Raw genomic sequence first — 27,818 nt, forward strand, 5'->3', positions numbered from 1 at the left:
CAGGCTCAGAGGCTGGCAAGGCAGGTGGGGAGCGTTGGTTTCCTACGTCACTGAAGCAAGCAAGCCTCATGTTCAGTTTAAGCTGCCTGGCTGCTGGCCGCCATCTTGGCTGGCAGTTAATTTGCATATCTCGCTGATTAGCCAATGGGAAGGGTAGTGGTTGTACGCTAATTACTATGTTTCTCTTTTATTAGATAGGATTGTCACCAGGTTGGCCCATGAGAATCTCTTTAGATTGGCTTTTCGTCCTTTTGACATATCCCCACCTTTGAGTACTGTCTTACTTTCTGGTACAAGGTTTTCAGGGTCTTGTACTGTTACTCTGCCTGCTCCAGTCCTGCAACAGTCCTTTTAGTGTAAAACTAGAGGCCCGGTGCATGGATTCGTGCACTGGTGGAGGGGCATGGCCTGCAGGGATTGGCCCTCTGTGGACGCGCCGGCTATCCCAGTCAGCCGAACAGCTGTGGACCTGCATTCTGAGTGGCTGCTGAATGAGGAAGTTAGTCTGAGCTGATATTTCAGGGTAATGTCTTGGGTGAAGGTGTGTTCTGTGTCCTGGAGGAACCTGGCGGAGAGCTTTGCACCCCAAAGCAACTTGGTGAATGTCTTTGATGTGTGATGCCAGGTCAGTGACACCATCGGGGATGTTTGGGGCAGCCATGCTCCAGAATCTTCAGACATCAGGACAGCCTCCCTGGCAGGTCCATAGTCATGGCCCCTCTTGCCATCCGCCTATGCCAGCTCCCTGTGCTCTTTCTAGAACACACTTTAGAGGCCCTGCATCAGCTGGTGGGGTCCGGCCAGAGTCTGGATTGTCTCAGGTATTTGATAGGTGCAGAGACTTGGCCTCACCCTGGGCCTGCTAGAAGCTGCTCTCGCTGTGGAGCAGCTGCTCATCCCAGTCAGCCGAGTGGCACTCCCACTGTGGGAGCGCACTGACCACCAGGGGTCAGCTCCTGCATTGAGTGTCTGGCCCCTGGTGGTCAGTGTGCGTCATAGAGACTGATAGACCAGTTGTTCTGCCGTTCGGTCGCTGGGCTTTTATATATAGACTAGAGGCCTGGTGCACGAAATTCATGCATGGGTGGGGTCCCTCCGCCTGGCTGGCGATTGGGCCTGATCAGGGCCATCTCGCCCAGTCCTGATCAGGGCCGATCAGGGCTGGTGGCCGGGAAGGGACTGTGGGAGGAACCACAGGAAAGCTCCATGGCATGCCCGGCCCTGTCTCGCCCAGTCCCGATCGGCCGGACCCCCGCAGCAAGCTAAACTACCAGTTGGTTGACCACTTGGTCGGACACTTAGCATATTAGGCTTTTATATATATAGATTGTAACTCCCGGCGCGGAATGCTTGGCACGCACCTTCCCTCCAGCCCCTGGTCTTGGACACCTCATGTCCTTCCAAGGCTCTCCTCACCTTTTCAGCAGCCACATGAAGTAAATTGCATCATGTGCATGGGAACCCTTTGCAGGCTCCATGGGTGTGTCTTTACTTCGCTGCAGTTCTGATTACCCAACATTAGGAGAGACACCCTCATTATCAGGTAACACCATCGTGGTAAGACCCCTGCTCAGCCTACTGCAGCAGTTTTAAATAGGCCATGGGTCACCCTAGATGGTTTGGCTCAGTCGATAGAGCCACGGCCTGTGCACTGAAGGGTCCTGGGTTCGATTCCGGTCAAGGGCACATTCCTGGGTTGCGGGCTCAATCCCCAGTAGGGGGCGTGCTGGAGGCAGCAGATTGATTATCTCTCATCATTGATGTTTCTATCGCTCTCCCTCTTCTTCCTCTCTGAAATCAATAAAAATATATTAACAAAAATAAAAAGCCATGAATCAAATGTTGCTGCTTTCCATCCATCCAGTCCGCGTCCCCCTTCCCTCCCCCCCCCCCCCCCCCCCCCACACACACACACTCCTCTGGGGTCTGTAAAATGGGGTCAGGATTTCTACTTCAACCAAGGGGACGCTTCCGCATGGCCTTCCTCCCTGCCCATCTCTGTCCCCAGTCCTGTAGAGTCTCTCCCTCCCTCCCCTCCATCTAACTTGGTGGGCCATGCTCTGCCCCTTCCTCCTGCGACCTCCTGTCTGCAGCCTTCCCCTTTCTGCTCCTGGCGTGGAGCTCCCCAAAGGCTGTGAGGGGCAGGGCTGTGTGTGGGGGGGTGGGGCAGGGCGGGGCTGTGTGGGCCTCAGAGAAGAGCTGGGGTGACAGGTCACAGGGAGGAGGAGGGAGGGATGTGGAGCCTGTCCCATGGGAGAGGCACCGGGCCTCAGTTGCTCCCACACAGCAGCTTTTCTAGGCCCCTGTGCAGCTGTCGCCCTCTGCCCCTCGCTGCTTCCTTTCAAGTTTTGGACTCGGTTTCTCTGACTCAGCCCTGCCCCCTCTCTGCTGCTGTCCCTGAGCCTGAGGCTGCCCCTTGGCCTCCAGCAGGTCCTGGCCTGTCTCCCCATAATGGTGCTACCCACTCTCCTGGAGTAGTTAGTGAAACTTAACAAATAAAACAAAGCAGCTCTGAAGATTATAAATTGCACACTGAGAACGCCACAGACTGTGGAGGTCTGCGCAGTCCACAGTTCTTGGATCACACGTAGCAGCCTCCTACACTACCTGGTCCCTCCTGGCTCACACCCCCCCCCCCCCCCCTCCCCCCCCCGCCGCATCCGCTTGGCGCTCGGGCCAAACCCAGGGACCTTCCTGATGACTCTCACCTCACACCTCACTTTCCAGTGCAGCCCACCAGCGTCTGCAGCAAGCTAACTTATCAGTTGGAGCATCTGCTCCCTGGTGGTCAGAGCGCATTACAGCGACTGGTCAAGCAGTCGAACTCCCAGCTGAACTCTGGTGGAGGGGACAATTTGCATATTAGGCTTTTATTATAGTAGGATGTACATTTAATCTACTGTCTTTGGTGCTGCCCCTCCCTTTTGTGGGCTCAGAGCGTCCCTATATGTGGATGCCTTCTTCACCCTGCATGGCTGTTGATACCATATATTGGACTTTCGCCACACATGTTTGCAGCCCTCCTCATCCTGCTTGGGCCACCATGCCTCTCTTTCTACCACCTGTCACTGATGCTCACCTTATTCTGCTCCACATGGCTTTAAGACTGAACAGTTCAGAAAGGGGAGGCGAAGAGAAAGAGAAAGTACTTAGATTTAAAGAGAGTGAGTTGACTTTAAAGAAAGACACTAAGAAAATAATTGGACAGATAATATACGGATCTGGCAAAAATTGAGAGCAAAGTAAGAAAATGGATGAAATTTGTGGGATGCTGGGCTAAATGATTTTTTTTTTTAAACTAGAGACACTAGTTTAGGCTTAAAGAGAGAAAAGGGCATTTTCCTCTCCCTCATATTTACTTTGTATTATAATTGTCTAAAAGATTTCTTTTTCCTCTAGGTTTCATTTTTTGAGGAAGAACGGAACATATTATCTCAGAGCACAAGTCCTTGGATCCCCCATTTACAGTATGCCTTTCAGGACAAAAATAACCTCTATCTGGTGAGCATTTGTGTCTGTCTGCAAGTAGCCAGTGCTCTGATATTGGATATCAGTCATAGAACTGAATGTGGTTCTTGCTCAGACAGTCCATGGTACCTCTCATTCACTCAGTTGCTTTTCTGACTCCCAGGTGTCTTCCTGTTCTTCTTACCCTAAAGATTAAGGGCTAGCCCATTTAGAAACAGCCCCACTTATCGTTGGGTAGTGTATCTATGGCTTAAAGGTCAATAATGAAAAATTATTTATTTGGGAATAGTCTTATATCACCTTTAATAGAGTCTTGCTTTAATTTTTTAATTGAGATATAATTGATATATAATAATTATATTTCATATGTATAAACTTTTTGATATTTGTATATATTGTGAAATGATCACCACAATAAGTCTAGTTAACATCATTTAATTTTTTTTTTAATCCTCACCTGAGGACATGCTTGGAGATACATAGATAGATAGAGAGAAACATTGATCAGTTGCCTTGCATACACTCCTTGATGGGGGATCAAACCTGCAACCCTGGTATATGCTCTGACCGAGAATCGAACTGGCAACCTTTTGATGCACAGGATGATGCTCAACCAACTGAGCCACTCCAGCTGGGCAAAAAGTGTTAATTTTTAAAAATTGAGATAATTCATGATTATTAAGAAAATACAATACACTAAAGAACTGTATGACATAGAAGGGAAAATGCTCTTCCTTTCTTTCTAGTCCATTTTCTAGTAGAACAAATATTAATGGTTATGCATGTTTTCTCTGACTCTTAACTGTGCCTCATGGGAAAAGTATTTCTATGTCTATATTTATGACACATATGTATAGTTTATCTTACGAAAAATGGTATATTACTCTCTGCTCTGCTCTTCACCTTGCTTTTTGCCTTTAAACGATTTGTCATGGACATCTTTCCAGATTAGTGCATAGAGATTTGCCTCATTCTTTGAATGGTGCCATAGGTATTTCTGATATACATGTAACATAAGTTGTAGAATGCTAAAATTCATTTTGGGGTCTTGTTTAGGTTCTCAGGGGTTTAAATTATTAAAGTAAAAAAATAAAATGTATCCTAGAAACACTTCTTGTCTGATTCAGCCCTTAAAACAAGACTATATAAACTGTATAGAGGCTCATGTAAGAGAGCGATGGGTTTCTATTTATCTTGAAATTTCACGGGGCTTCTTTTGGGGGACGTTACTGCCTTTATTTCCAACCTGGAATAAACAGTTTATTTACTTTGGTTTCATATTAGTTGAGAACCCATGTCGGTAGAGAAGCCCTCCTTCCGCCCCCTCCCCCCCTCCCCCTGCCCCCGCCCTAGCCTTCTAAGCAAGGATATTCTTACAGACTGTGTTGGGAGACTGGCCTTGCACCAGCCACATGCTCCTTCAAAACCAGCACCACATCTGCTTGTTTATGGCCTGAAACTTCTTTTCCTTGAATATTGCCTGGGAAGCTTTTCTTCCTTGAGACCTTGGGCATGGAGGCCTGACGTTCACAAATGACCTTGATGTGTTTTCAGGTTCACTGATATCCTAGGATACTTGCTGCAAATGCAACAATTGCCTTGTGGTGTCTGTATCTGAGAGTTCCTTATGTTTGGGGGTGGTAGCAGACTTCTTGATTAGCCTGCAGAAAAGAAATTCCCTTGAAACCAGCAGGGGTTTGTTGGTTTGTTATTGTTCTTGTGGATATTTTAATTAGAACTCTGCAAATGATTTAGAAGACCAGCTTGTGAGCATAAGCTTTATTTTCAAGGCAATACAGGCAATCTTGGAACTAGGAGCGGCACTGATTTTTGGCAAAAGCTGAGCCCACAGTTTTCTGGTCTGCCTTGCGCTGCTCTGTAAGCCCATATTTCTCTTCCTCTGGGTTGAAGAGCTCACCTTCTAGATATCCAATCTCATGCAGCTTCTTCTTAAAACTACGTGTTGTTTAGGACTGTCACACTATCGAGGTCAGCTTTGGTAGGGCGATGACAAATTCTGAGTGTTCTGTGTAACTCAGATGACAACTACTGGTCCAGTCACACGTGGCAAGCCACTGCTCAGCTGCGTCAGGGAAATGGTCTCTGTGGTGGCCATTGGGGATGACCAGAGGGAACCTAGGAGTGACCATTGTCTTTTTATTTATTTATTTATTTATTTTCATGGCTCAAGTTTTCAAAGCATATCTTCAGGAAGTAATATTTGGGCATTTTGAGAATTTTAAACTTTTTTGGTGTCCCCATTTACATCCTTACCAGTTGCCTTTGTCACAATCGTAAGAACCTACCCTTTCTTTTTAATTTGTGGACTTAACTGGTGTGGACTTCTGCTTGGACATAGCCTTCCTGGAATAGCTCATGGATTGGGAATACCTGCTGTTCCTCCGCTAGGATGGCTCCCGGCTGCAGGGGCTTCCTTTTTGGGGTCTTTTAGCTGTGGGCCTTCCCTCTGGATTTTGTCCCTGGCATCGGCATCCTTAGCTTAAGGACCATCTTCTCAGGTTATCTACCCGCCGACTTGCAAGATGGGAATGATTGCAAAACAGCTGCTTTCTGGAGTTCTGGTTGCCTCAGCACATTGATACCTGGTTGCAGCAGCATTTTTATGCCCTTCTTTAGTAGCTCAATTGAGTATCACTGATGGCATCTTGTAATTATCTCCTTTTCTGTGTTGTCTTCTCAATTACTGTGGTACTTTGGAGTAAAATGCTTGCTAAGGGTACAGTTTTCATATAAAAATCCAAACTTAGTATAGGAATCAAGGTGAGATTACAGATCCACCATCCCTTATCTGCAATTCTGAAACACCCAGAGCTCTGAATAACCTCAAGTTCTTTTGTTACTTATTTGGCAGCAAAGCCTGACTTGAACTCCAGCAAAACCTGACCTGAACTCTCTTATTTATTCCCTTTAGTGCGACTATTCATCCATTTTGCTGCAAAATTATAAATGTATTTTATTACAGGGTGCTATCCCAGGCCCTACCCTTGGGTGTTACATAATATAAAGTATATGCACATTTTACCCTTCTGAAACCTGGGAATGCATTCTGCTGAAAGATCAGGGGATTGTAGATCTACTTTGGTATCATAAAGTTCTAAATTTCCATTATACCGTTTGACCACTTAGAGATCATCAAACCTTTGAAGTTTGGGGAAACATGCAAATCATGTAAGCTCCCCTGGCAGTTGAACATCATTGGTAATGCAAATGCATTTAATTGATGAAACACTTTATATTAATAAAAAAAAAAAACTATAGGATTCCACCTCTGATATATTTCTCAGCGCTATCTCTATTCTTCAGCCCTGCTTCTGCGTATGAGTTCCGGCCGCCATCTTTTGCCTGCATTACTGCATTAACCTCCTAGTGTTCTCCCTGCCATCTGTCTTGCCCTTCCCCCAGGTCTTCCACACGGTGCGGCCAAGCCATCCTGCTGTTAAAACCCTTCAAGACTCCCTGCTGCCCCCTGGATGAAGTCCAGACCTTTCCACGTGGTTTACATGGGCTTTTTTTTTCCATATGTCTCCAGCCTTGTTGCTTACCATTTCTTTCCTTTCCCTTGACATTCACCCTAAACTTTCTTTGGTTCTTTGAACTTGGCTCTGACCTTTCTCCATGCTGTTCCCTCTTTCTTTGTTTCTCTGGCTTACTCTGATTTCAGTTTCTGGGCTTGGACCAGATGCTACTTCTTTTAGAAATTCTTTTTTTAAAAAATAATTAAAAAACTTTTTTTAATAAGAGTTGAGGTACAGTATAGTGCAGCCGTGGGCAAACTACGGCCCGCAGGCCGGATCCGGCCCGTTTGAAATGAATAAAACTAAAAAAAAAAAAAGACCGTACCCTTTTATGTAATGATGTTTACTTTGAATTTATATTAGTTCACACAAACACTCCATCCATGCTTTTGTTCCGGCCCTCCGGTCCAGTTTAAGAACCCATTGTGGCCCTTGAGTCAAAAAGTTTGCCCACCCCTGGTATAGTGGTTTCAGGTGCACAACCCAGTGGTTGGACACTTATATAACTTACTCTTTGAGAAATTCCTGCCAGATTCTCTACTGGACTCATTGCACCCCTGTATTTCCTCTTTCTGAGCGGGCGTTGGTCACCATCACCAGACTACTCCCTTCATGGAGGGAGGGATTATGTCTCCCTTGCTTCAGTAGAGTTTCCCCAAGTAAATGCTTAAGAAATATTTATTGGATGAATACATGATTGATTTCACAGAAATTTGATTTGTATACAAATTTACTCATTGTGTTATGGAAATAATATGTTAGCAGTATGAGTTTTGTTACTCTAAAGTTTATAATGTAAGATAGACACTGGGATTTTCAAAATTTGGAGTGCAATGCAAGGAAATTGAACTTGGGCCCTTTGGAATTTTGATGGTTAAAAATTTCTCATTTGTAGTTACATACTAATGAATGTGGCTTACAATTCCTGGTATATAGAACATTGTAGCAAGTTCGTTGTAACATCTGGTTCTATCTAACAGGGCTAGTCCTGCATTCTGGCAGGTGGCCCATGGAAACAGTGCTGTTTTAATATGGTTCATGATGAAATCTGTTCAGTTCTGAATAGCAGATGCCTTTGCCAGTGTCCTTCCACTAAGGAGCTGATCTTTACAAAGGAAACATGGTTTTGCAACTCATCACTTGTAATATTGTTGCATCTACATTCTTTGTGAAATTCTTAAAGCTTGCTGGTTTTGTATTGATGTTTTTCATACTGTGGATCTCTTCAGTCAGCCTTAGCACTGAGCCTATAACCCATGAATCTTCTTTCCCTCCTGTGGCCTTTTATCAGCTTCCCTCTGTGCATTCCCAATGCCCCTCTCCTCTATTGCACACAGGGAGGTATAGGTAGTTAAGGTATAAGCTAAGGCAGTGGTTCTCAACCTGTGGGTCGTGACCCCTTTGGCGGTCAAACGACCCTTTCACAGGGGTCGCCTAAGACCATCCTGCATATCAGATATTTACATTATGATTCATAACAGTAGCAACATTACAGTTATGAAGTAGCAACAAAAATAATTTTATGGTTGGGTCACAACATGAGGAACTGTATTTAAAGGGCCAGAAGGTTGAGAACCACTGGACTAAGGTATTATAATGAAAAAACCACAAAATACAGTCCATGCAGGTGGAGCAGCTGTGATACTTCAGTGACCCGGTTTCCTTCCATCTTGTGACTCCCCCTATCTCACAGTAGTCAGCAAACTGCGGCTCGGCAAACCGCGGCTGGCGAGCCTCATGCGGCTCTTTGGCCTCGTCAGTGTGACTCTTCCACAAAATACCGGCTCTTCCACAAAATACCGGCTCTTCCACAAAATACCGACTTCTGCGCATGGGCCACGAAGTTTCAATTGCACCGTACATGCGCGCTGCACGTGGTATTTTGTGGAAGAGCCACACTGAAGGGGCCAAAGAGCCACATGTGGCTCACGAGCCGTGGTTTGCCGACCACGGACCTAGGATATTGTATTCATTGATGTGCTTGAACTGGGGCCATTTCATGCCTTTATTTACCCCAACTGGTAGGAGAAAGGAGAGCAAGGCAGAGCAGCCACATGTCTTTTACATAGGATGATATGGAAGTGGGGCACATCATTTCCTCTCACATTTTGCTGACCAGGCCTTTGTCACATGACTACACATCTGTATTGTCTAGCTGCATGGCCTATATCCAGCTAAAATTCTTACTACAGTGGAAGAATGGATTTGGGGGACAAGTTATGTAGTCTGCCACAGAGATGAAAGCAGTGGGTTTGAAGCCAGGCTCCCTAGACCCACCTCCCAGACTGTTATCACATTATATTGTCGCATCCCAAACCACTTCTAACATGACCCTGGTTCTCATGTCCTGCTTGGAATTACTGCTCTATTCTTCCTGTTTCTCTTTCAATGCACAGCCATGCAATTATGTAGACAGTCTTTCCTTTCTGTGTAGGAGCAATTTAGAGGTGGGCTGTTTCCAGGCAGTGACCTGTGGCCTGTGTGAACACCAGCCTGTGCTGTCGTTGGGAGCCTGGAGAGAGCGAATACAACTTCATTGTTTATTTTACTGAAATGTGGCAGCTTGCGATAGTTTTGACAGCAAAGACATGTGCTGTTTTGATCTCACTGGTAAGATTACCCAGTTTTCAGGCTTGTCTCAAAACTCGCCGGCGTGTTCACGCGCTGCTGCTTCGGGAGCCAGGGTTTGGAAGACAGCTGCCTGTCAGAAGGAGGCTGTTACTTCCAGTGTAGGTCCTTGTTTCATTACTGTTCCTGATCTGGTCTGTCCGGAGTCATTGGCCTTTTCAGCTTTAATTTTCTCAATGGCAAAATAAGATTTTAATACCTTTTATGTACCCCAGTTCAGTTGCTGAGTGTGTTACCTTCGGGGGGTTCTTTGAGTTCTCCATGCCTTTGACATAGTTGTTTTGTGTCCTGGTGTTCAAGGCATATTTCAAGTGAGTGAATTTAGAGTTTTACCATCTTAGGTCCCCGTTTAGTTACATTCTCCCAGTTTGCCTGGCACCACCCTCAGTTTCTAATTCAGTCGGTCTGGGGCGGGGCCCAAGAATTTGCATTTGTAATCAGTTCCCAGGTGAGGCTGCTGCTGCTGGTCCCCACTCTGAAACCAAGGTCCTATAGTAACTGGTATAGCTATAGTTAGCGTCTGGTTCCTGCGTCTTCCTCCCCTCCTTCAGTATTAGTATTAGTATTAGTATTAGTATTAGTATTAGTATTAGTATTAGTATTCACACATCTGAGATCCCTTTTCTGGTTCTTTTAGGCCAGGCATGTTACCTACTCACTCCCCTGCTGTTAGCTAGCCACAGGTGTTTCTCCATCCACATTTATTTCCTTTAACCCTCCCTATGCCTTCGGAAATAGCCCCTTCATTAATTCATATCCTCTGTTGCCTAGTTTGAGTGTGCTGTCTGTTTCTGGCCAAGACTGTGGGTGATTCAGTGTTCAATGAGTTTTTGAATTCATGGATGAATCAGGCTGGGATTCATAGTTTCTGAAATAAAAGGCCTCCTCTCTTTTTCTCTTGGTCATCTTGCCCTTCAAGAATAATTTAGGGTCTCTGCCAGGGCCCACGCTGCTTAGAGGATCCCTTCCTTGCTCCCTCATGCCAAAGATCAGGAGTACCGGGCAGAGCAGGTAGTGATGCCAATAGCGTCATTACGTTTCCATGGCACTTTCAGTCTTGCTGATTGTAGTGCAAGCATTTCAAGGACAATATTACAGTATTTCTAAGTGATGGCCAGCACAGTGTGCTCTAACGACACCCTAGGCAAATTGGAACAGAGTACTAAAGAACTTAAATAGTCATACACCCTAAATATGCATACATGTGTAAGCAAGTGTGCAGGTGTGTGTGTGTGTGTATACGTGCGCACACACCCACTTGCACACTCACTCTTGGTTTCAAATGCAACACAGCTGATGGGAATTGCCATCTTTGTACTTGGGGGTATGGACCCAAACACCAACAGAGAAGCATATAAGACTTGCCCTTTAATTAGCATCTGCAGCTGCTGTCATCAGAAGGGTCTGTCTCTGTTGGCCTGAATGTCTTTGCTTTAAAAGAGCAAGTCCATTATAGCTCCGAGCTTGGCTCGTCTGTCAGCTGCTGTGCTTTCTGTGCCATCGCAGGGTTGTCACACTATTTAGGGCTATTTCACTGCAGGGCTCTTTCCTCCTCCCACTTCCCGGCCTTTGATTACCGTGCCTTGGCACTCGCCGTTCGGGTGACCTGCAGCTGTTCAGTGTGTGCAGGGACATCTCTCGTCCTTGCAAAGATGGGGGATTGTTGCTTCAGTGCCGACAGCCTGGTTATTTTCCAGCCCTTTGTTGTCAGTGATCTTGTCTTGATTTGCAGAAAGGCTCCAGGTAGTCATTGAAAAAAAATGTACACAACAGAAGTGATAGTTGTATTAAGGCCAAGTTTCGTACAAGGGCACCTTTGCTGTGGAAACTTTTCAACTGGTCGGAGTAGGGAGCCCCAGGCAGCGGGTCTAGTACAGGGCTGGGCTGGCTGCATCAGAATCACCCGGTAGCGCCCGAAAATGCAGGCCCCTGGGCCCCACCCATGGAGCTTGATCCATGGAGTCTGAGTTGGTCCCTGGAATCCACATTTTTAACAAGATCCTGAATGGTTAGGATGGGAAGAGACATACTTTACCCTTTCATGCTGCTTAATTAAAAATAAATTTTTTCATTCCATTAGAATTCCAGCTCCATGAAGAAAGCTGTTTTCCTAATATCTAAAACAGTGCCTAGTAGCTTATCGTAGGCACTCACGTATTTATTTGGATGAATATATTTTATCTGTTTTAAAATAGTGCTTACTTACCCAAGTGATTCTGGTGGGCAGGCAGGTTTGAGGAGCCCTGCCCAAAGGACTTACCAGTCTAAGTAGGTTAGAAACCATATTTTGGGGGGACCAACATCTCACTGGGCACCACTGAATAGTAAAACCAAGTGCTATGAATGATCGGTCTGGAACAGCCTGGGTGGTAACTTCCGCCTTAATTTGTTGATAGTGTTCTGTTGATGCCGCTCTTAAAGGCTCTTAGTTTGTGACTTTTTTTTTTAGGAATGTCAATCTTTATTCTTTTTTGTTGTTGTTAATCCTTACCCAAGGATATTTTTCCATTGATTTTTTTAGAGAGCATGGAAGGGAGGGGGAGAGACAGAGAGAAACATGGACTGGTTGCCTCCTGCACTTGCCCTGACCAGGGCTGGGGATTGAGCTTGCAACCGAGGTATGTGCCCTTGACCAGAATTGAACCTGGAACCTTCCAGTCCGCAGACTGACGCTCTATCCACTGAGCCAAACTGCCTTGGGCTCTTAGTTTTTGACTTTTGATGATGCTTTTGGAGCCTCTTGACTTGGTACCATTTTTAAAAGCCCAGATGTGTTTTCTGAAAGTGTCTGAGTCCTGGTTCTTTATTGTATCTCTAAGCTCAACAGCAAGATGATTGATTAAGCTGGGGTTGGCCCCAGCCACGCCATCTTCCCCATGGGCTCCATTCAGACCAGATGAACAGCTACCCCAGTAGGATAGGGTTAGGACATGGGTAACATCTTGGGATAGCCAAATCTACTCAATAAATGGCCAAGCTGAGTTCTCCTAGTGGTGCCCAGTGGGATTTTTGTATGGTAATCTGGAATCATATTGGTGGGTCGAGTTCGATTAGCTTCTTTGATAAGTACCCAGTCTATTTTGGTAGGTTTGTAATTTCGTATGTCTCTTTGGCCTCATGTTGTGGAGCATGCTGCCTAGCAGCTGTTGTAATTTTTGTTGCTTGTCTTCTCAATCAGCCCTGGTTTTGAAGAAATAAAAAGTTGTTTGACTTGTAGAAAAGACAAATCTAGTTTGGGCAGAGATTTCTAGCTCAGGAAATTTTATTTTTTTGAACAGCATGCATATTTTTTTGCCTTTCTAAGAGATGGTTTTTATTTTCTAAACTGTTTTATTGATTATTACAAATAGACTCTTCAGGAGTAGCTGCTAAGTACTAAATAGTGGTCAATTTGTGAGTTCTTAAAAGTTGTCAGTGGCTGCTATGCATTGACTTTCTCATCCTTAAACTTAAAAGCTGTTCAATTTTTCACATCTTTAATAGAGCCAGGTTAGAAAATTTATAACTGCTACGTGTTGTCATAAATATGCATTGTTCTTATTTTAAGACATTTCCATTCTAAAAGTGTGACTACTAGTGTTATCTGTGAATCTTGGGGGGATGTTTAAGACATTTTTGATGGTAATATGTAAAACAGACATCAAAATTAGCATTCATTTACCCACATACCAGGGCCTATAGAGAACCAGGTTGAGATGAGTGGGTGAGCTATAGGCAACTAGGTGGCTCCTGTGGGCTCCTTTATTTATTTATTTATTTATTTTTTAAAAATATATTTTATTGAGTTTTTACAGAGAGGAAGGGAGAGAGATAGAGAGTTAGAAACATGGATGAGAGAGAAACATCGATCAGCTGCCTCCTGCACATCTCCCACTGGGGATGTGCCCGCAACCCAGGTACATGCCCTTGACCGGAATTGAACCTGGGACCTTTCAGTCTGCAGGCCGACGCTCTATCCACTGAGCCAAACCGGTTTCGGCGAGTGGGCTCCTTTAGCACAGGGACAAGTAGCTTATGTCTGCTGTGAATTTGGGGGACATGAAGTCTACATTTTAGCTGCCTCCCCTTCTAAGTGTTGCTGTTCTTGTTAGTTCATAGATCAAATCAAATGGAACCTTACTCTTCAAATTGTCCAGTCTCTGGTTGGGTATCTGCCATGTGTGTGATGCCATGTGAATGGGGGAGACTCCAGGGTGATGTGGAGCCCTCTGGGAGGACATGCAAGTCACTGATTCCTTTCGGGGCCTCTGGCGTGGGGCTGGCTCGGTGTGGGGCAGAGTCTTTACTTGACTAGCCTGGGGCCCCTGGGGATATGTGCCAACGCTCCTTGTTTGACTTGACTAGAGCTTTCTTCTAATTTTGGACTAAAAGCAAACAGGAGTTTGGAGGAGGATGGAGAGAATTCACTTCCCAGAGTGAAAGGACGCGAACAGTGTGGACGGCCTTGTTGGTGCCGGGCTTTGTAGTGAGAGGGTTCTTTGGTGTGGGAGAAGTTTTTTGCTAATCAAATATTTTTCTGTTTGTTTTGTTAATCCTCACCCAAGGATATTTTTTCCATTGAGTTTTAGATAGGGTGGAAAGGAGAGGGTGAGGGAGAGGAGAGAGAGAGAGAGAGAGAGAGAGAGAGAGAGAGAGAGAGAGAGAGAGACATTGATATGAGAGAAATACATTTATTGGTTGCCTCCTGCATGCAACCGACCAGGGCCAAGGCTTGAATCTGCAACCCAGTTATGTGCCCTTGATCGGAAATTGAACCCTCAACCCTTCGGTATGTGGGCCAATGCTCTAACCACTGAGAAACACCAGCCAGGGCACTAACCGCCCTGTGTATATACTAACAAATGTAATAATTTGTGTTTTTTTCCCTACGTTCACAACAAAGGAGCTGTACTTTATCCTGCATAGGATGCCACTCCATAGATTACCATGGACAGCTCTCCATGGCAGTGTGAATAGATCGAGTCCATTCATTTTTGATATCTGCATCTTAGCCCACTGTTTAGGTGGATTACATTTTAGCAGTCTCTTACTGATGGATAGTTAGGTGATGTCCAGGTTTTTTTCTTCTGTGTTACGAACAGTGCTGCAGTGAATCTGTTTATCTGTTTACAAACTATTACAAGTTCCTGTAAAATAGTCAGAAGTGGACTATGAGACCAAAGAGTATATGTTCACGTTTAAATATTTAATAGAGTGAGATTGCCTTCCACCCTGACTGACGGTTAAAGGCGAAGATGGTATCATATTTATTGCACGCCTGCTGTGTTCCGCTGGGCGCTGAGGGGAATGCAGAAGGGATGCAGAGGTTCGTTGTCCTCCAGGATTTCCATCCAGGCTGTGTACTCACCCTCGGGGATGCCTGTCAGTGTCGGTGGGTGAGCGCGTGGGAGGATTTAATTCAACTTTTCGAGCTTGCCTTGTAGACATTGTGCATGGGGTCTGGTACTAGTCTTTCGTTTTATTGATTCTCTTGGGGAACAGATACCATTTCCTTAGGGCAGGGACCTCATTCTACGTGACTTATAATACGCCTCACACATCTTCATTACTTTGTGGAGACATTGTAATTATAACATGTCAGGCAGGATTTGAGGATCTAATTGAGACATTTCCTTTTTGTGTGTGTGTATGAAGAATTAATAGCTTTGGCATTCTATACAGGTCATGGAATATCAGCCTGGAGGGGACTTGCTGTCACTTTTGAATAGATATGAGGACCAATTAGATGAAAACATGATTCAGTTTTACCTTGCTGAACTGATTTTGGCTGTTCACAGCGTTCATCTGATGGGATATGTACATCGGTAAGTGACACTCTCTGGTACAATACTGAGGGTTTAACTGTATCACATAAGAGTTCCAACAATAGAATGAATGGATGAATGACTTAGGCATCAAAATAACATTTCATCTAATTTTTAGCCAGTCTTAACTGTAACTGGCTGAAATGAAATTTTCCAAAATGGCAGTCTGCCGGGAGCCGGTCCATGCTTGCTGTTTCAAGGGACCTGGCATATATGGCATACTATCTATGTGTTTTAACCAAGGTCTCTGAGAAAGGTTGTTTCCTCAGGTAGGGATTTTCCCCTGAAGTTAGGGAGGGAATAAAATCTCTTAACTAAGTGCCAGGCGGGTAATTAATCACCTTAACTATGAACAATCATGCTTAAGCTACATAATCTTTACTCCCTGGAATGGAGATAAGAAACGCCCTAACCTTTGTAATAGAGATTGATAGGATTGGAATCAACTGGTATAAATACAGTTGTAACAAGACAACAGCAGACAGAACTTAGGAGACAGAGAGAGAGACAGAACCTAGGCACAGAACCTACACAGAACGTTCTCTAGAGACAGAAGAACTTCGCTGGAGAGAACATGGCAAAAGATCCTGGACTGAACCTGACTAGAGAAATTGGCAAGAGAACCTGACTAGAACCTGGTGACTGAACCTGGCTGGAGAACCTGGACAGAACTTGGCTGAAGAACCTGGCTACAGAATCTGGTGACCGAACCTGGCTAGGGAACCTGGAGAACCTGGAACCTGCCTGGAGAACCTAGCAAGAGAACATGGACACAGAACCTGGCCAGAGATCCTAAGCAGAACCTCTCTGGAGATCCAGACCAGAACTTGGCTGGAGATCCTGGCTGGAGATCCTGGCTAGGCTGCTGATCAACTGAACGCTGTCTCCGTGTCATTCCTTCTTCGCCGACTCCGTCCACACCTTTGGGGACCCCTGGACCTGCTGGGGTTGGACCCCGGCAGCAGTCATTTCAGCTTGCCCATTCAGTGGAATAGATCTAGAATGGTAACGTTCTCAAGTTTGCTAATTAGGTGTGTGCACGTAGTTAATTAAGACCAGGAGCTCTTAGAGGGGTCTTTACGTTACATGGTAGAAAGACAGGGTTTGACTTGCCGAAGGAGCTGACATACCATGTAGGAAGAGAACCATGGCATTGTACTTCTGACCTCGCCTGTTGTAATTTACAAAGGTGTTCCGCACGATCCTCGCTTGAAATGGGTTTCTGTGCATCCTCACTATTTGATGTTTCATGTCCCCGAGAATGTTGTGGGAGTGGAATGTGGTTAGACCAGGAATCATAGGAGTCCTCCTCCTCCTCCTCTTCTTCAGTGTATTTTGCAAATGTGTGCTTATTATTTATATCCATCAGTAGGGAGGTCTATAGCAGAACACAGACACTTAGATTTTTTTAAAATTTAAATTCTTTATTGTTTAAAGTATTACATATGTCTCCTTTTCCCCCCATTGACCTCTCCCCAACCATTCCCCATCCCCCCCACCCCCCAGGACATGTCCTCACCCTCCTACTGTTTGTGTCCACGGCTTATGCTTATATGCATGCATACAAGTCCTTTGGTTGATCTCTTAACACCCCCCTATCCACTCCCCCCTCTTCCCTCTGAGATTGGACAGTCTGTTCGATACTTCTGTCTCTGGATCTATTTTTTTTCATCAGTTTATGTTGTTCATTATATTCCACAAATGATGAGTTCATGTGATATTTCTCTTTCTCTGACTGGCTTATTTTGCTTAGCATAATGCTCTCTAGTTCCATCCATGCTGTTGCAAATGGTAAGAGTTCCATTACAGAGCATAGTATTCCATCGTGTAGATGTACCACAGTTTTTTAATCCACTCATCTGCTGATGGGTACTTAGGCTGTTTCCAAATCTTAGCTATGGTGAATTGTGCTGCTATGAACATAGGGGTGCAAATGTCCTTTCTGATGGGTGTTTCTGATTTCTTGGAATTTATTCCTAGAAGTGGGATTACTGGGTCAAATGTGAGTTCCATTTTTAATTTTTTGAGGAAACTCCATACTGTTTTCTACAGCAGACACTAAGATTCTTGGCCGAATCAATATCCTAGGTAAGCAGGCATTTGCTGATTGGCATGGAGAAGACAACACTAATTTGTGGCCTGATTTTCTTACAGAGACATCAAGCCTGAGAATATTCTCATTGATCGCACAGGACACATCAAGCTGGTGGATTTTGGATCAGCTGCTAAAATGAACTCAAATAAGATGGTAACAAAATGCAATAAGCTAGCTTAATAGAGGTTGTATTGGAAAGCGTGCTGTGATCCTCATAAGTTTGGGAAATACTGGGATAAAGCTGAGTAACATTTTGGAGCCTTTTTCTGCCAGCGTGTGAAATGACTTCTTGAGGGGGATGAGAGTGGAGATGGGGACCCAGAGCCGTTTCCCAGACTTACTTGACCTTGGCACCCTTTATGTATAACTAGAGGCCTATTGCAGGAGGATTCCTGCAAGAATAGGGCTTCGCTTCTGTCTCTGATGCTCCTACCCCGCCCTTCTCTGCTGCTTCTCTCCCACCCTTCTCTGCTGCTCCTACCCCGCCCTCCTCTGCAGCTTCTCTCCCGCCCATCTCCGCTACCTCGGCTCCATTGCTTGGCTTCCTTCTATGGCATATGCAAGTTAGCCTCCATCTTTGTTGGCAGTTAATTTGAATATCGCTCTGATTAGCCAATGGTGGGCATAGCAAAGGTATGGTCAATCTGCATCTTTGTCTATTATTAGATAGGATACCTGTTCACACCCTACAAGACATTTTTAGGAACATTCTTATAGTTGGTTTAAAAGAGAGAAAAATGCTTATTTTGTTTTCCCTGCCTGGTAGAGACTGTCTTCTGTTACATTATGTTTTTTTTTAACCTTAAAATATTTTGATGAAATGTAATCTTCTTTATTTCAAATCCTCTATTTTTCATGCAGCAAAATCAAAGTTAATCATCAGAGCATTTGAACCAAATACCCTAAGCGTTAAGAACCAAGTGCTCAAAATGTTAATCCTGAGTCCTGGAACTATGGTAAAAATTAATAAATATCCTATGTGCTAAATAGTAAGGCAGGAGGGCAGCTATTGAGAGCAAGAGTGAGAATACTTTAGGAAAAAGATGACAGTAAAAAAAAAAATAGATTAAAAAAATCTAATAAAGTTGATACATATTAAAATGTGAATTTGGAGGTCAATTATGCAAAAAATGATAAGTCTAAGAGAAAATCGACTTAGGTTTTAAGACTCATTTCACAACTGAACCACTCGGTGACCTAGGCAAGTCCTTATGAGTTTGGCCTTTTATTCTTTCTCCAGAAAATACTGATTCTAGTCAAAATGCACAAATTAAGAGGTTAGAGAAGCTGCTCTTCAAAATGCCCCCCAACTGTGAGAGTTAAGTTCTTTTTGTAAAGGGCAATATGTATTTTTTTTTGAATAATACTTTCTTTATTTACAAGTTAGAATCAACAGACAAAGACAACCCAGGGGACCAAATGGGGAGATGATAGAACCCCAAGGGCCCCAAATGGAGCAGAAGAAAAAGGGAAAACAGAGTAGAAAAATGTCAACGTAAAAAATGAGCTCCCCCTTCTCCCTTCCCCACGGAGGCCAAAGGGACCATGGCCCCACACGCCTCAGCCTTACCTAGCTCAGTAGTACCTTTCTTTCTCAAATTTCTTGAAGGAAAGGTGGGTATTATTTCAAATTATGTTTTATAATCTATTCCTCTTGACCATTACATTAAGAATTAGATTATAGAACCAAAACATTTTGTTTTTAAAATTATGTGCAATTCCTAAACAGGCATGAAAACGTAGGTGTTGAATTTATGGTGGAATAAAGCTCCGTAAAAAAAGTTAAATACAGCAGAAGTTTTACCACATAAGATTAAAAAAAACTTATACATTGCATTTATAACAAAATCTTATGCATCTAGAAATAGATTGGGCCATAGGTACATAATCTGATAATTGGAACATAGGTACATAGTCAGCACCATTGACATTTTGGTCTGGAGAATCCTTTGTTGTGGGCTGTCCTGTGTGTTACAGGATGTTTAACTGCATCCCTGGCCTCTATCCACTAGGTAGATGCCAATAGTACCTTCCCCTCCAGTTGCAACAACCAACCAAAAATGTCTCCAGACATTGTCACATGTTCTCTGGGTGGCAAAATCACTCCGGGTTGAGAATCACTGCTGTGGATTGAGAAGCATCTGAAATGTAGTTAATGTGTTTGCAATAAACCTGCTCAGAATGTGAGGCTAAGATCCAGTGTCACTGCTTGCTGAAGAAATGGGAATTAGGACGAAGGCCCTATCTTTGCATCTGGAGTCACTCTCTTCAGACCCCTTGTGGCAGAGACAGGACTCCCGTTCATTTCCGGTTTCTGTTTTTCAGTGCTTCAAACTGCCCTTGTCACTGCTAATTGTAGCACCTTCACTCCAGCAGGGAGCCTCCCAGAGGCACTATTTTATTTGCAGCTCAACGAGCTTAACCCCGGATTATTTGGGTCAAGGAGATGGTATCAGTCCTGTACACTCAAGAGTATTGCACTCCTCTCCTTGTGGAGACAGAATCATTCTCCAGAACTTCCTGCTTCTAGGGCCGAGCATGTGACAACCAGAGAAGTAGGGGTTTTTAGCACTGTTTTAAATTCAAAGGCCCTTTTATTATAGAAGACCAAGTATCTGCAATCTAGATCAAGTATGGATATCCTCCTATATATAAAAGACTAATGTGCAAATCGACAGAGCGGCAGAACGACTGGTCGCTATGACGCACACTGACGGCTAGGGGGCAGACGCTCAACGCAGGAGCTGCCCCCTGGTGGTCAGTGCACTCCCACGGGGAGAGCGCTGCTCAGCCAGAAGCCCTGAGCACTGCGGAGGTGGCAGGAGCCTCTCCTGCCTCCGCAGCAGGGCTAAGGCTGTCTGACTGATGGCTTAGGCCCACTCCCTGTGGGGACATCCCCCAAGGGCTCCCGGACTGCAAATTTCATGCACTGGGCCTCTAGTAGAATTATAATTTTTTTTTTTTTGTATTTTTGACCAATGGAGGTAGGTTAGAAATGTGTTTCCATTAAATAGAAGATTTTATGGCCCTGGCCAGATAGCTCAGTTGGTTAGAGTGTTGTCCCTATACACCAAGGTTGTGAGTTTGACCTCTGGTCAGGACACATACAAGAAGCAACGAATGATTACATAAATAACATTTTGGAACAACAAAATCAATGTTTCTCAAATAAAAAAAAAGTTTAAATAGAATGTTTTATAGCCCTTAAGTAGGTTCTAAATGTTTTTTAAAAAAAATATATTTTATTGATTTTTTTACAGAGAGGAAGGGAGAGTGATAGAGAGTTAGAAACATCGATGAGAGAGAAACATCAACCAGCTGCCTCCTGCACACTCCCTACCGGGGATGTGCCCGCAACCAAGGTACATGCCCTTGACCGGAATCGAACCTGGGACCCTTGAGTCTGCAGGCCGACACTCTATCCACTGAGCCAAACCGGTCAGAGCTCTAAATGTTTTTTGTACTCAAAATACACTATAAAAATTGAATCCACATTGATTGAAATTATTGTATGTTACCCCAAGTCTGTTAATCCTTTTCCTTACCACTCACAAATATTGTTTATGTATTTTGGATATTTGTGAATCTTAAATCTGTTGTTTTCTATCTTCCATTGTCTTTATTTCAAGCTTCTTAGAATATTGCCTTGGAGTATTTTTCTTAGTAAGTACAGGTAGACCTTACTGCCTGGAGATTTGGGTGTTCTAGGATGTGCCACTGACGTGCTGTGTGAGTTAGGTCACCCACTTCATTTATTAGAATTTCAAAGAATGGTAAACAGCTAACATTTTTAACCTGTCTCAGCTCAGGAAAACAATTGTAAGAAGATTATAAATAAAGATTATAAATCAGCCCCATTGATCAGTTGGAAACCAATAGGTGATAGCCATTTTTGAGATTTATGTTGGAGTGAGAATTTCTTAGCCCCCTGCTTCTGCAAAGGTGTATGTTTATGCCCTGGGCAGTGAGGTGGGGAAAGGTAGGTTGAAGCATTTTTATATAGTTTTAGCATTTTATGGGAAGGGGCTTGGGAAGAGGAAAACAGTGGTTTTCTTACCTTTTTCTTGTCTTTCTGCTTATAAAAGAATCGGCTAGGTCAATCCTTTTCTTTCTTTTTTTAAAACCCTCTATTTCTCTAAATATGACGGACCCTTCTGCCTCTTAGTCATTTTCTTCTCATCTCCTTCTGAACTGGTGTATTTTTTTCCCTGTCAATATAGTGAAGATGAATGAAACTTCACAAAACGGGGGCCTTGTCAGATGGTGTGCTGGACTGGACTCTAGTACATGATTCCCTTTTTGATATCTTACCCATATTAGCTGGCTGTGAATTGCCCCCAGAGGAGAATGAAAGCATCTTGCAAAACCTTATCAAGATGTGTGAGGTTACATATCAAACAGGTTTAATATGCTTGGAGGTCAATAGCTAATGGAAACTTAGTAATCATTAATGGCCATTAAGAGTCTGTTAATTACTGTTAATTACTATAGTAGGACATATACAAAGAGCAAGCCAAGGAGTATTTTTCTTTAACATTTAGAAAATTTACAAAGGATGAGGCAGATGCCTATGGTCACATATCTGTTATGGGCATTACTTGGGGAGTTATCTGAATCTCTCTGATAAGTCTAACAATGAGTCTGAAAATGAGGGATTGGCAGTTTATACCCTTTGCTGGGTCATGCTGGTACACATGACCTAGTCAAGTTCCTTTCAGCTCTTTGGTTGTGGACGAGTAACCAAGCCATGTGAGCTGCAAACAGGGAGAACTGAATATTCTCAAACAACCTAGTGTGATGATAAAATAAAACCCAACATATGCAAAGGATGTACATTTGAGGATTGTGTATTAATGTTTCTGCAAGATAATTAGGCATAAAGGGTAAGCATTTAATCAACGATACAGTGGCATTACCAACACCTGGTTAAATCAAGGTATTATAGTGTTTATTTTCTTATTTTGATATTTAAAAGATATTTCTCATTGTCAGTATTGATGGTTTTTACCAAAACCCTGCAATTTCATCCTAACCTATGTTGAGCTCATTAACATTTATACACACATTAAAGCACAGAAGTCTAGACTGAGGCTTCCCAGCATCAAGGCTTCCTCTTGATGTAAGCTACTTTCAGTTCCTCAGGCTTAGGGTGTGCTGTCTTAGACCATATGTTTCTTCCGTTCTCTTCACTTTTGTGCAGCAACACAGGCCCGTGGGGTTCTTGTGACCCTGTAGCTTTCCCAAATGGGTATTTGCAGGGAGAGCCTGTTGCCCAAAGTAGTGGATGGCCCAAGTGTCAAGAGTAACAGTATCACACTGCTTTCTGGGTTACAGTTTGGGAAAACATGGTGGGCCTGAGGCAGGCGGTAGAAACGGGGAGTCTGGAAAATGAGTCCATTTCCTATCACACTGGGCCTCTGGGTCAGAGGAATAGACAAAATTAAACTTAGAGTTGGAAGAGCTTTGGGTCTTCATCACTGGGGAAAAGAGACCTCCTAGTGTCCTCTAAACATTCGCTTTCCTCTCAATTCCCAATCAAAGCGAATTTACTTTCCTGATATAAAGCCCAGCATTAAAGACATGTGGCCTCACCCATAAAATCTCTTGGCTCACAGAGGGGCACTTAACATCCTTTAATGGGGAGAAAGTTCTTTTGTGCCATGTAACTGCTGATGTGAGAGAAGCCTGTTGGACAAGCTGGTCAACACTGTATATGATTAACATCAGGCCCTCTCTGGTTTATGGGGAAAAAGGTTAGAGAGGTGATCCTTAGACTTCAAATTTCATGGCTCAGTGAAACTTCAAAACAATTTTGAAGACCAAAAGGGTTGTTGCTGACTTACTAGGTTGCCTCCGAAGGGGTGGGGTGAGGGGCAGAAAACCTACTTCTGTCATGAGCATCATTTCAAGAAACAAAGGACATTTAAACACCAAAACAGCCAGAAGGACAAATTCTCAGAAAAAGAAAGGACAGTTCTTTAAATGGAAAATATTTAGCTTTATAAAAAGACTGCTACATCGTCCTAATCTTTTGTTGCCAAGGTCGGATGCTTGGGTGCCATTGGATTGGAGGGCCCTGGTTTCTGAACAGTGGGGAGGGAACAAGGAACTGGAGGAGGAGGGGTGAGGAAAGTGAACTCAGTAACATTTGACCTCTCGTGCAAATTTTCATATCTTGCCCTGTGGATGGATCAAAGTGAAAATGTTGATTCCAAATATTTAAACTTGAGATAGAACACGTTTGTAATATTGTGTTGCCAACTAGCTGCCAGTGTTTCAGTAATGGGTAGATTGATCTTAGAGATTCATCTTTAGGATTCATTATCACTGTGCTGTTTCATAAGTAAGAGAAGTTTTATCATATCCGTAACGTGTGCCAGAAAAGCTATCTTCCATTTCACGTATATACTCCCCTCTCATTGCATAACCAAAGGGTATATCAACAGCTCTTTGCCCTTTCCCTTTGGATTATACTATGTGCTTAAAAAAAGTAGTAAGTCATTTGCATTTCCTAACAGTGTGCCACTCGACAGAAGGTTTAAGTGCCTGGAAGAAGAGTAATCAGCGGCAAATCAGCTTGTGTCTGAAATGTGGCTGTTCGCAATATATTTGAGGGTAATTGAAAGCTTGTTGTGTTCATTTTATTTATGGGTTTCCAGGTGAATGCCAAACTCCCGATTGGGACCCCAGATTACATGGCCCCGGAAGTGTTGACAGTGATGAATGGGGACGGAAAAGGTGTCTACAGCCTCGACTGTGACTGGTGGTCAGTGGGAGTTATTGCTTATGAGATGGTGTATGGAAGGTCTCCGTTCACGGAGGGAACTTCGGCCAGAACCTTTAATAACATCATGAATTTCCAGGTAAAGAGCTATTAGTAGATTTTGAGGTAATATTAAGAAATGTTAAAAATTGTGGAATGTGCATTTGTAATGTAAACCAGCAGTACTGGTTAATAACATAGCAAATACTTATACAGCACTTACTTTATGCCAAAAGCTGTTCTAAACACTTTGTTACTTGTAGTTTATTGACTTTTAGCTGCCAATAATTAATTGTAAGCCTACGTCATTATTTTGTGCACCATTGAAAAAGAAAACCTGCTGCCAGTTAATCTTTGATATTTGATTTGAGTATAAGATGCATTTTGATTTCAGTGTTGTTAAATGTGAATAAATGTGAGTCTTAGAATTGATGAAATATAGTTTATTAACTTGGAAAATTCTCCAACAACCTGTGAGGTGGATATTATTATTTTCTTGTAACAGATGAGGAAACCAAAGCACAGAGTAGTTAAGTAACTTGTCCAAAAATAACACAGGCAGTCTGGCTTTGCAGTCCATGCTCTTGATGTTATGCTATCTACGGCTCCGTAGTGCTGCGAGCTGTCGAATGTGATTCAGGGCATGAATCAGAAATACAGTAATATATATAAAGTAGAATTTAAAACTATTTTCTAATAACTGACTATTCACTATAGTGAGCCCATTTCTTAAAGATATGACAAATATAAATGTTTTAGTTTCAACCAAAAGGAAAAAGAGAAGTGTTTTCACAGGTTTTTGTATCTCACCCAATTTCATCTTTCTGGAATACTTAATACATATTTTTTCTATGTATAATACATATTTTATATGCTTAATACATGCATAGTTATTTGTTATTCTTGAGTCTCCTCTTGAGTTAAAGTTTCCACTTAGATGATTCTTGGGGCTGATTTATTCCCTTCATTTCAGCCCACCATTCAGCAATGAGTAGGTCGCACTCGCTACATTTAGGTATCAGGTTTACAGTGATGAGCAAGGAGAAGGTTCTCTGCCTTCTTCCTCCATCATCACACAGAAATCAGAATACATGTATGTGTGCAAAAGCAGAATACAGAGGAGAGTGCAGGAGGGAGTGATAGGGTGGAAGAGCTAGGCAGGGAAGAAGGGCTCAGGGTGGGCAGGGTTTTCTAGGCAGACAGAACAGCATGATTTGTTCAGGCAGCTTTAAATAGCTCATCATTGTGGGACAGTCAAGAGGGAGATGGGGAATGGAGCGAGATGAAATGGTAGAGGAGCAGGGGTCAAGTCATGAAAAGTATTGAACCCTTGCAAAGAAATGAGGCCTATTCCTGTGAACAGGCCATTTATTTTGGGAGCTTGCCTTTGGTTCAAACTGAAGAGGGCACAAAACTTCCTTCTTTAAAAAAAAAAGAAAGAAACTTGCATATATGAGAAGTACTTTCTTAATATTGGGCATATGAAGCTGAATTTGCTAAGGAAATTATTTTATTTTTTGGAATAGCGGTTTTTGAAGTTTCCAGATGACCCCAAAGTTAGCAGTGAATTACTGGATCTGATTCAAAGCTTGTTGTGTGGCCAGAAAGAGAGACTGAAGTTTGAAGGCCTTTGCTGCCATCCTTTTTTCTCAAAAATCGACTGGAATAACATTCGTAACTGTAAGTAGAGCTGCGGTTCCTTCAGTTCTGGGGTTGGGATTCAGAAACACTTGAGAATGATCTGAAATTATTGTGACCCACAGAAGCTGGTATAAACTATAACAGTAAGGCTTTCATTATCTACTGGATAAAAAAGGCTGATGGTGTAATGCAGCTGTCTGAGTAATTCCACTTTAAAGTTGCTTGCACAGAACTGGGTCACTGGTCAAACTCCGTGGTTATGCGGCCTTTAGAATATTATCCCTCAGTAAGTTAGAGAGATGGAGTTTGAAGGTGGTCACTTGCTTCAATAGAGTTTCCTTCCAGAGGAAAAGTGGGCCTGGGTATTTCATTCACAGGTTAGGAAAAGGATTCCGAGATTAGGCAAAGTGCCCAGGTTGCTCTGCTAATGGCCAAGCCTGTAGTAAAGCCATAGATGCCTCGCATTTTCATTTGCTTCCCTCTAAAATTTTTGTGTTTGCCCACAAGTATGTAAAATCTATAATGTATACACAGAGTGGATTCATTCATATATCACTTTGTAATGAACTAATGCAAACTAACTTCATTAAAAGCAAACGCCTGATTTATTGTCAACAAAATAAAAATGCTTGGGTTTTTACAAATTGGTGATTTTTTAAAACCTTTTTTTATTTGGGTGTGTTGTTTATTGAATGTGTTCTAGTGACCTGACCCAGTGATTAGCATAGATTAGCCAGTCAGAAAGCCATTGGTCTGCTTGAGTGTGTTTTATTTTTGCTGATGAGGGGAGGTGGGGAAGTGGAAGCCATGTCTAGGTGGCAAAACCAGGCTTCTAGTTGGAACTGTTGTAATTATCACCGCTTGCACCTTTAGCTGGAACGTGTTGGGTTAAGATCCAGTATTGTTCAGTTGAAAGCCATTTTGATGGTTTCTCTAACCTCCTGCCAAAATATTTAAGTAGGTTGCACTTCCATAAGTCTTTCTTGGCTTTTTTTCCCTCTGGTAGCCACATTGCTTTATTTTTCTACTATTTAGGCATCAACCCCCAACTCTCCATGGTTCTGAGCTTTTAATCAGCAATACATTTTCAGTGCAGTCTTCCTTTTTGCTTTTAGAAAGAAGATACAATTTCTGTTAGCTGCTATTCAGATACTTAATCTTTTCTTGCCTTGCCTTCTTATCTCTAATACTAGAGGCCCGGTGCATGAAATTCATGCATCGTCAGGGTCCTTGGCCTGGCCTGCGATCAGGGCTGATCAGGTTCCCCACCTCCCCACCTCCTCCTTCCCTCACTCCCTCAGCTGGGGCGCTACTGGTCACCCACCATGTTCCATGCTGCCCCTAGTGGTCAGTGCATGCCATAGTGAGCACTAGAACTTCTGGTCTCACCTTCGAACTCCCGAGGGGACTCTTTACATATTAGCCTTTTATACTATATATAGATTCTTGAATAAGCAGCTAATGGTTTATGCATGCACTTGTGGATTATGTCTAAGAACATATCTCCACTCAAGTAAGTCAGGGAATAGTGATTAACTTATTTTTTTTTTTTGGTAAACCTTTACTTTTCAGTATTGTATCAGAATTCTCAGATTTTGCTCTAGCTGGTTTGGCTCAGTGGATAGAGTGTCGGCCTGTGGACTGAAGGATCCTGGGTTTGATTCCAGTGAAGGGCACATGCCCGGGTTGCGGGCTCCATCTCCATTGTGGGGCGTGCAAGAGGCAGCCAATTAGTGATTCTCTCTCATTATTGATGTTTCTATCTCTCTCTCCCTCCCTTGTCCTCTCTGAAATCAATAAAAATATATTAAAAAAAAAAGAATTCTCAGATTTTGTTCTAGTCTTTTCCTTTCGGGCTGTTTATAGGTTTTAGGCTTTTGGGT

At 43.3% G+C, this 27,818-nt stretch overlaps 1 protein-coding gene across 2 annotated transcripts in view; it reads left to right on the top strand.

Moving 5' to 3' along the window:
• The first annotated feature begins 17,596 nt into the window (after positions 1-17,596).
• Positions 17,597-27,818, top strand: part of CIT (citron rho-interacting serine/threonine kinase) — a 138,280-nt gene continuing 128,058 nt past the window's right edge. For both annotated transcript variants that reach the window (XM_081113434.1, XM_081113435.1), the window contains exons 1-3: positions 17,597-17,684; positions 24,191-24,394; positions 25,821-25,974. In XM_081113434.1, coding sequence (XP_080969560.1) covers positions 17,667-17,684; positions 24,191-24,394; positions 25,821-25,974 — 376 coding nt within the window. In that variant the 5' untranslated portion in view covers positions 17,597-17,666. The remainder of the gene's footprint in view (positions 17,685-24,190; positions 24,395-25,820; positions 25,975-27,818) is intronic.

Source organism: Myotis nattereri (genome assembly GCF_964212035.1).
Source record: "Myotis nattereri genome assembly, chromosome: 19".
Classification (NCBI taxonomy): Eukaryota; Metazoa; Chordata; class Mammalia; order Chiroptera; family Vespertilionidae; genus Myotis; species Myotis nattereri.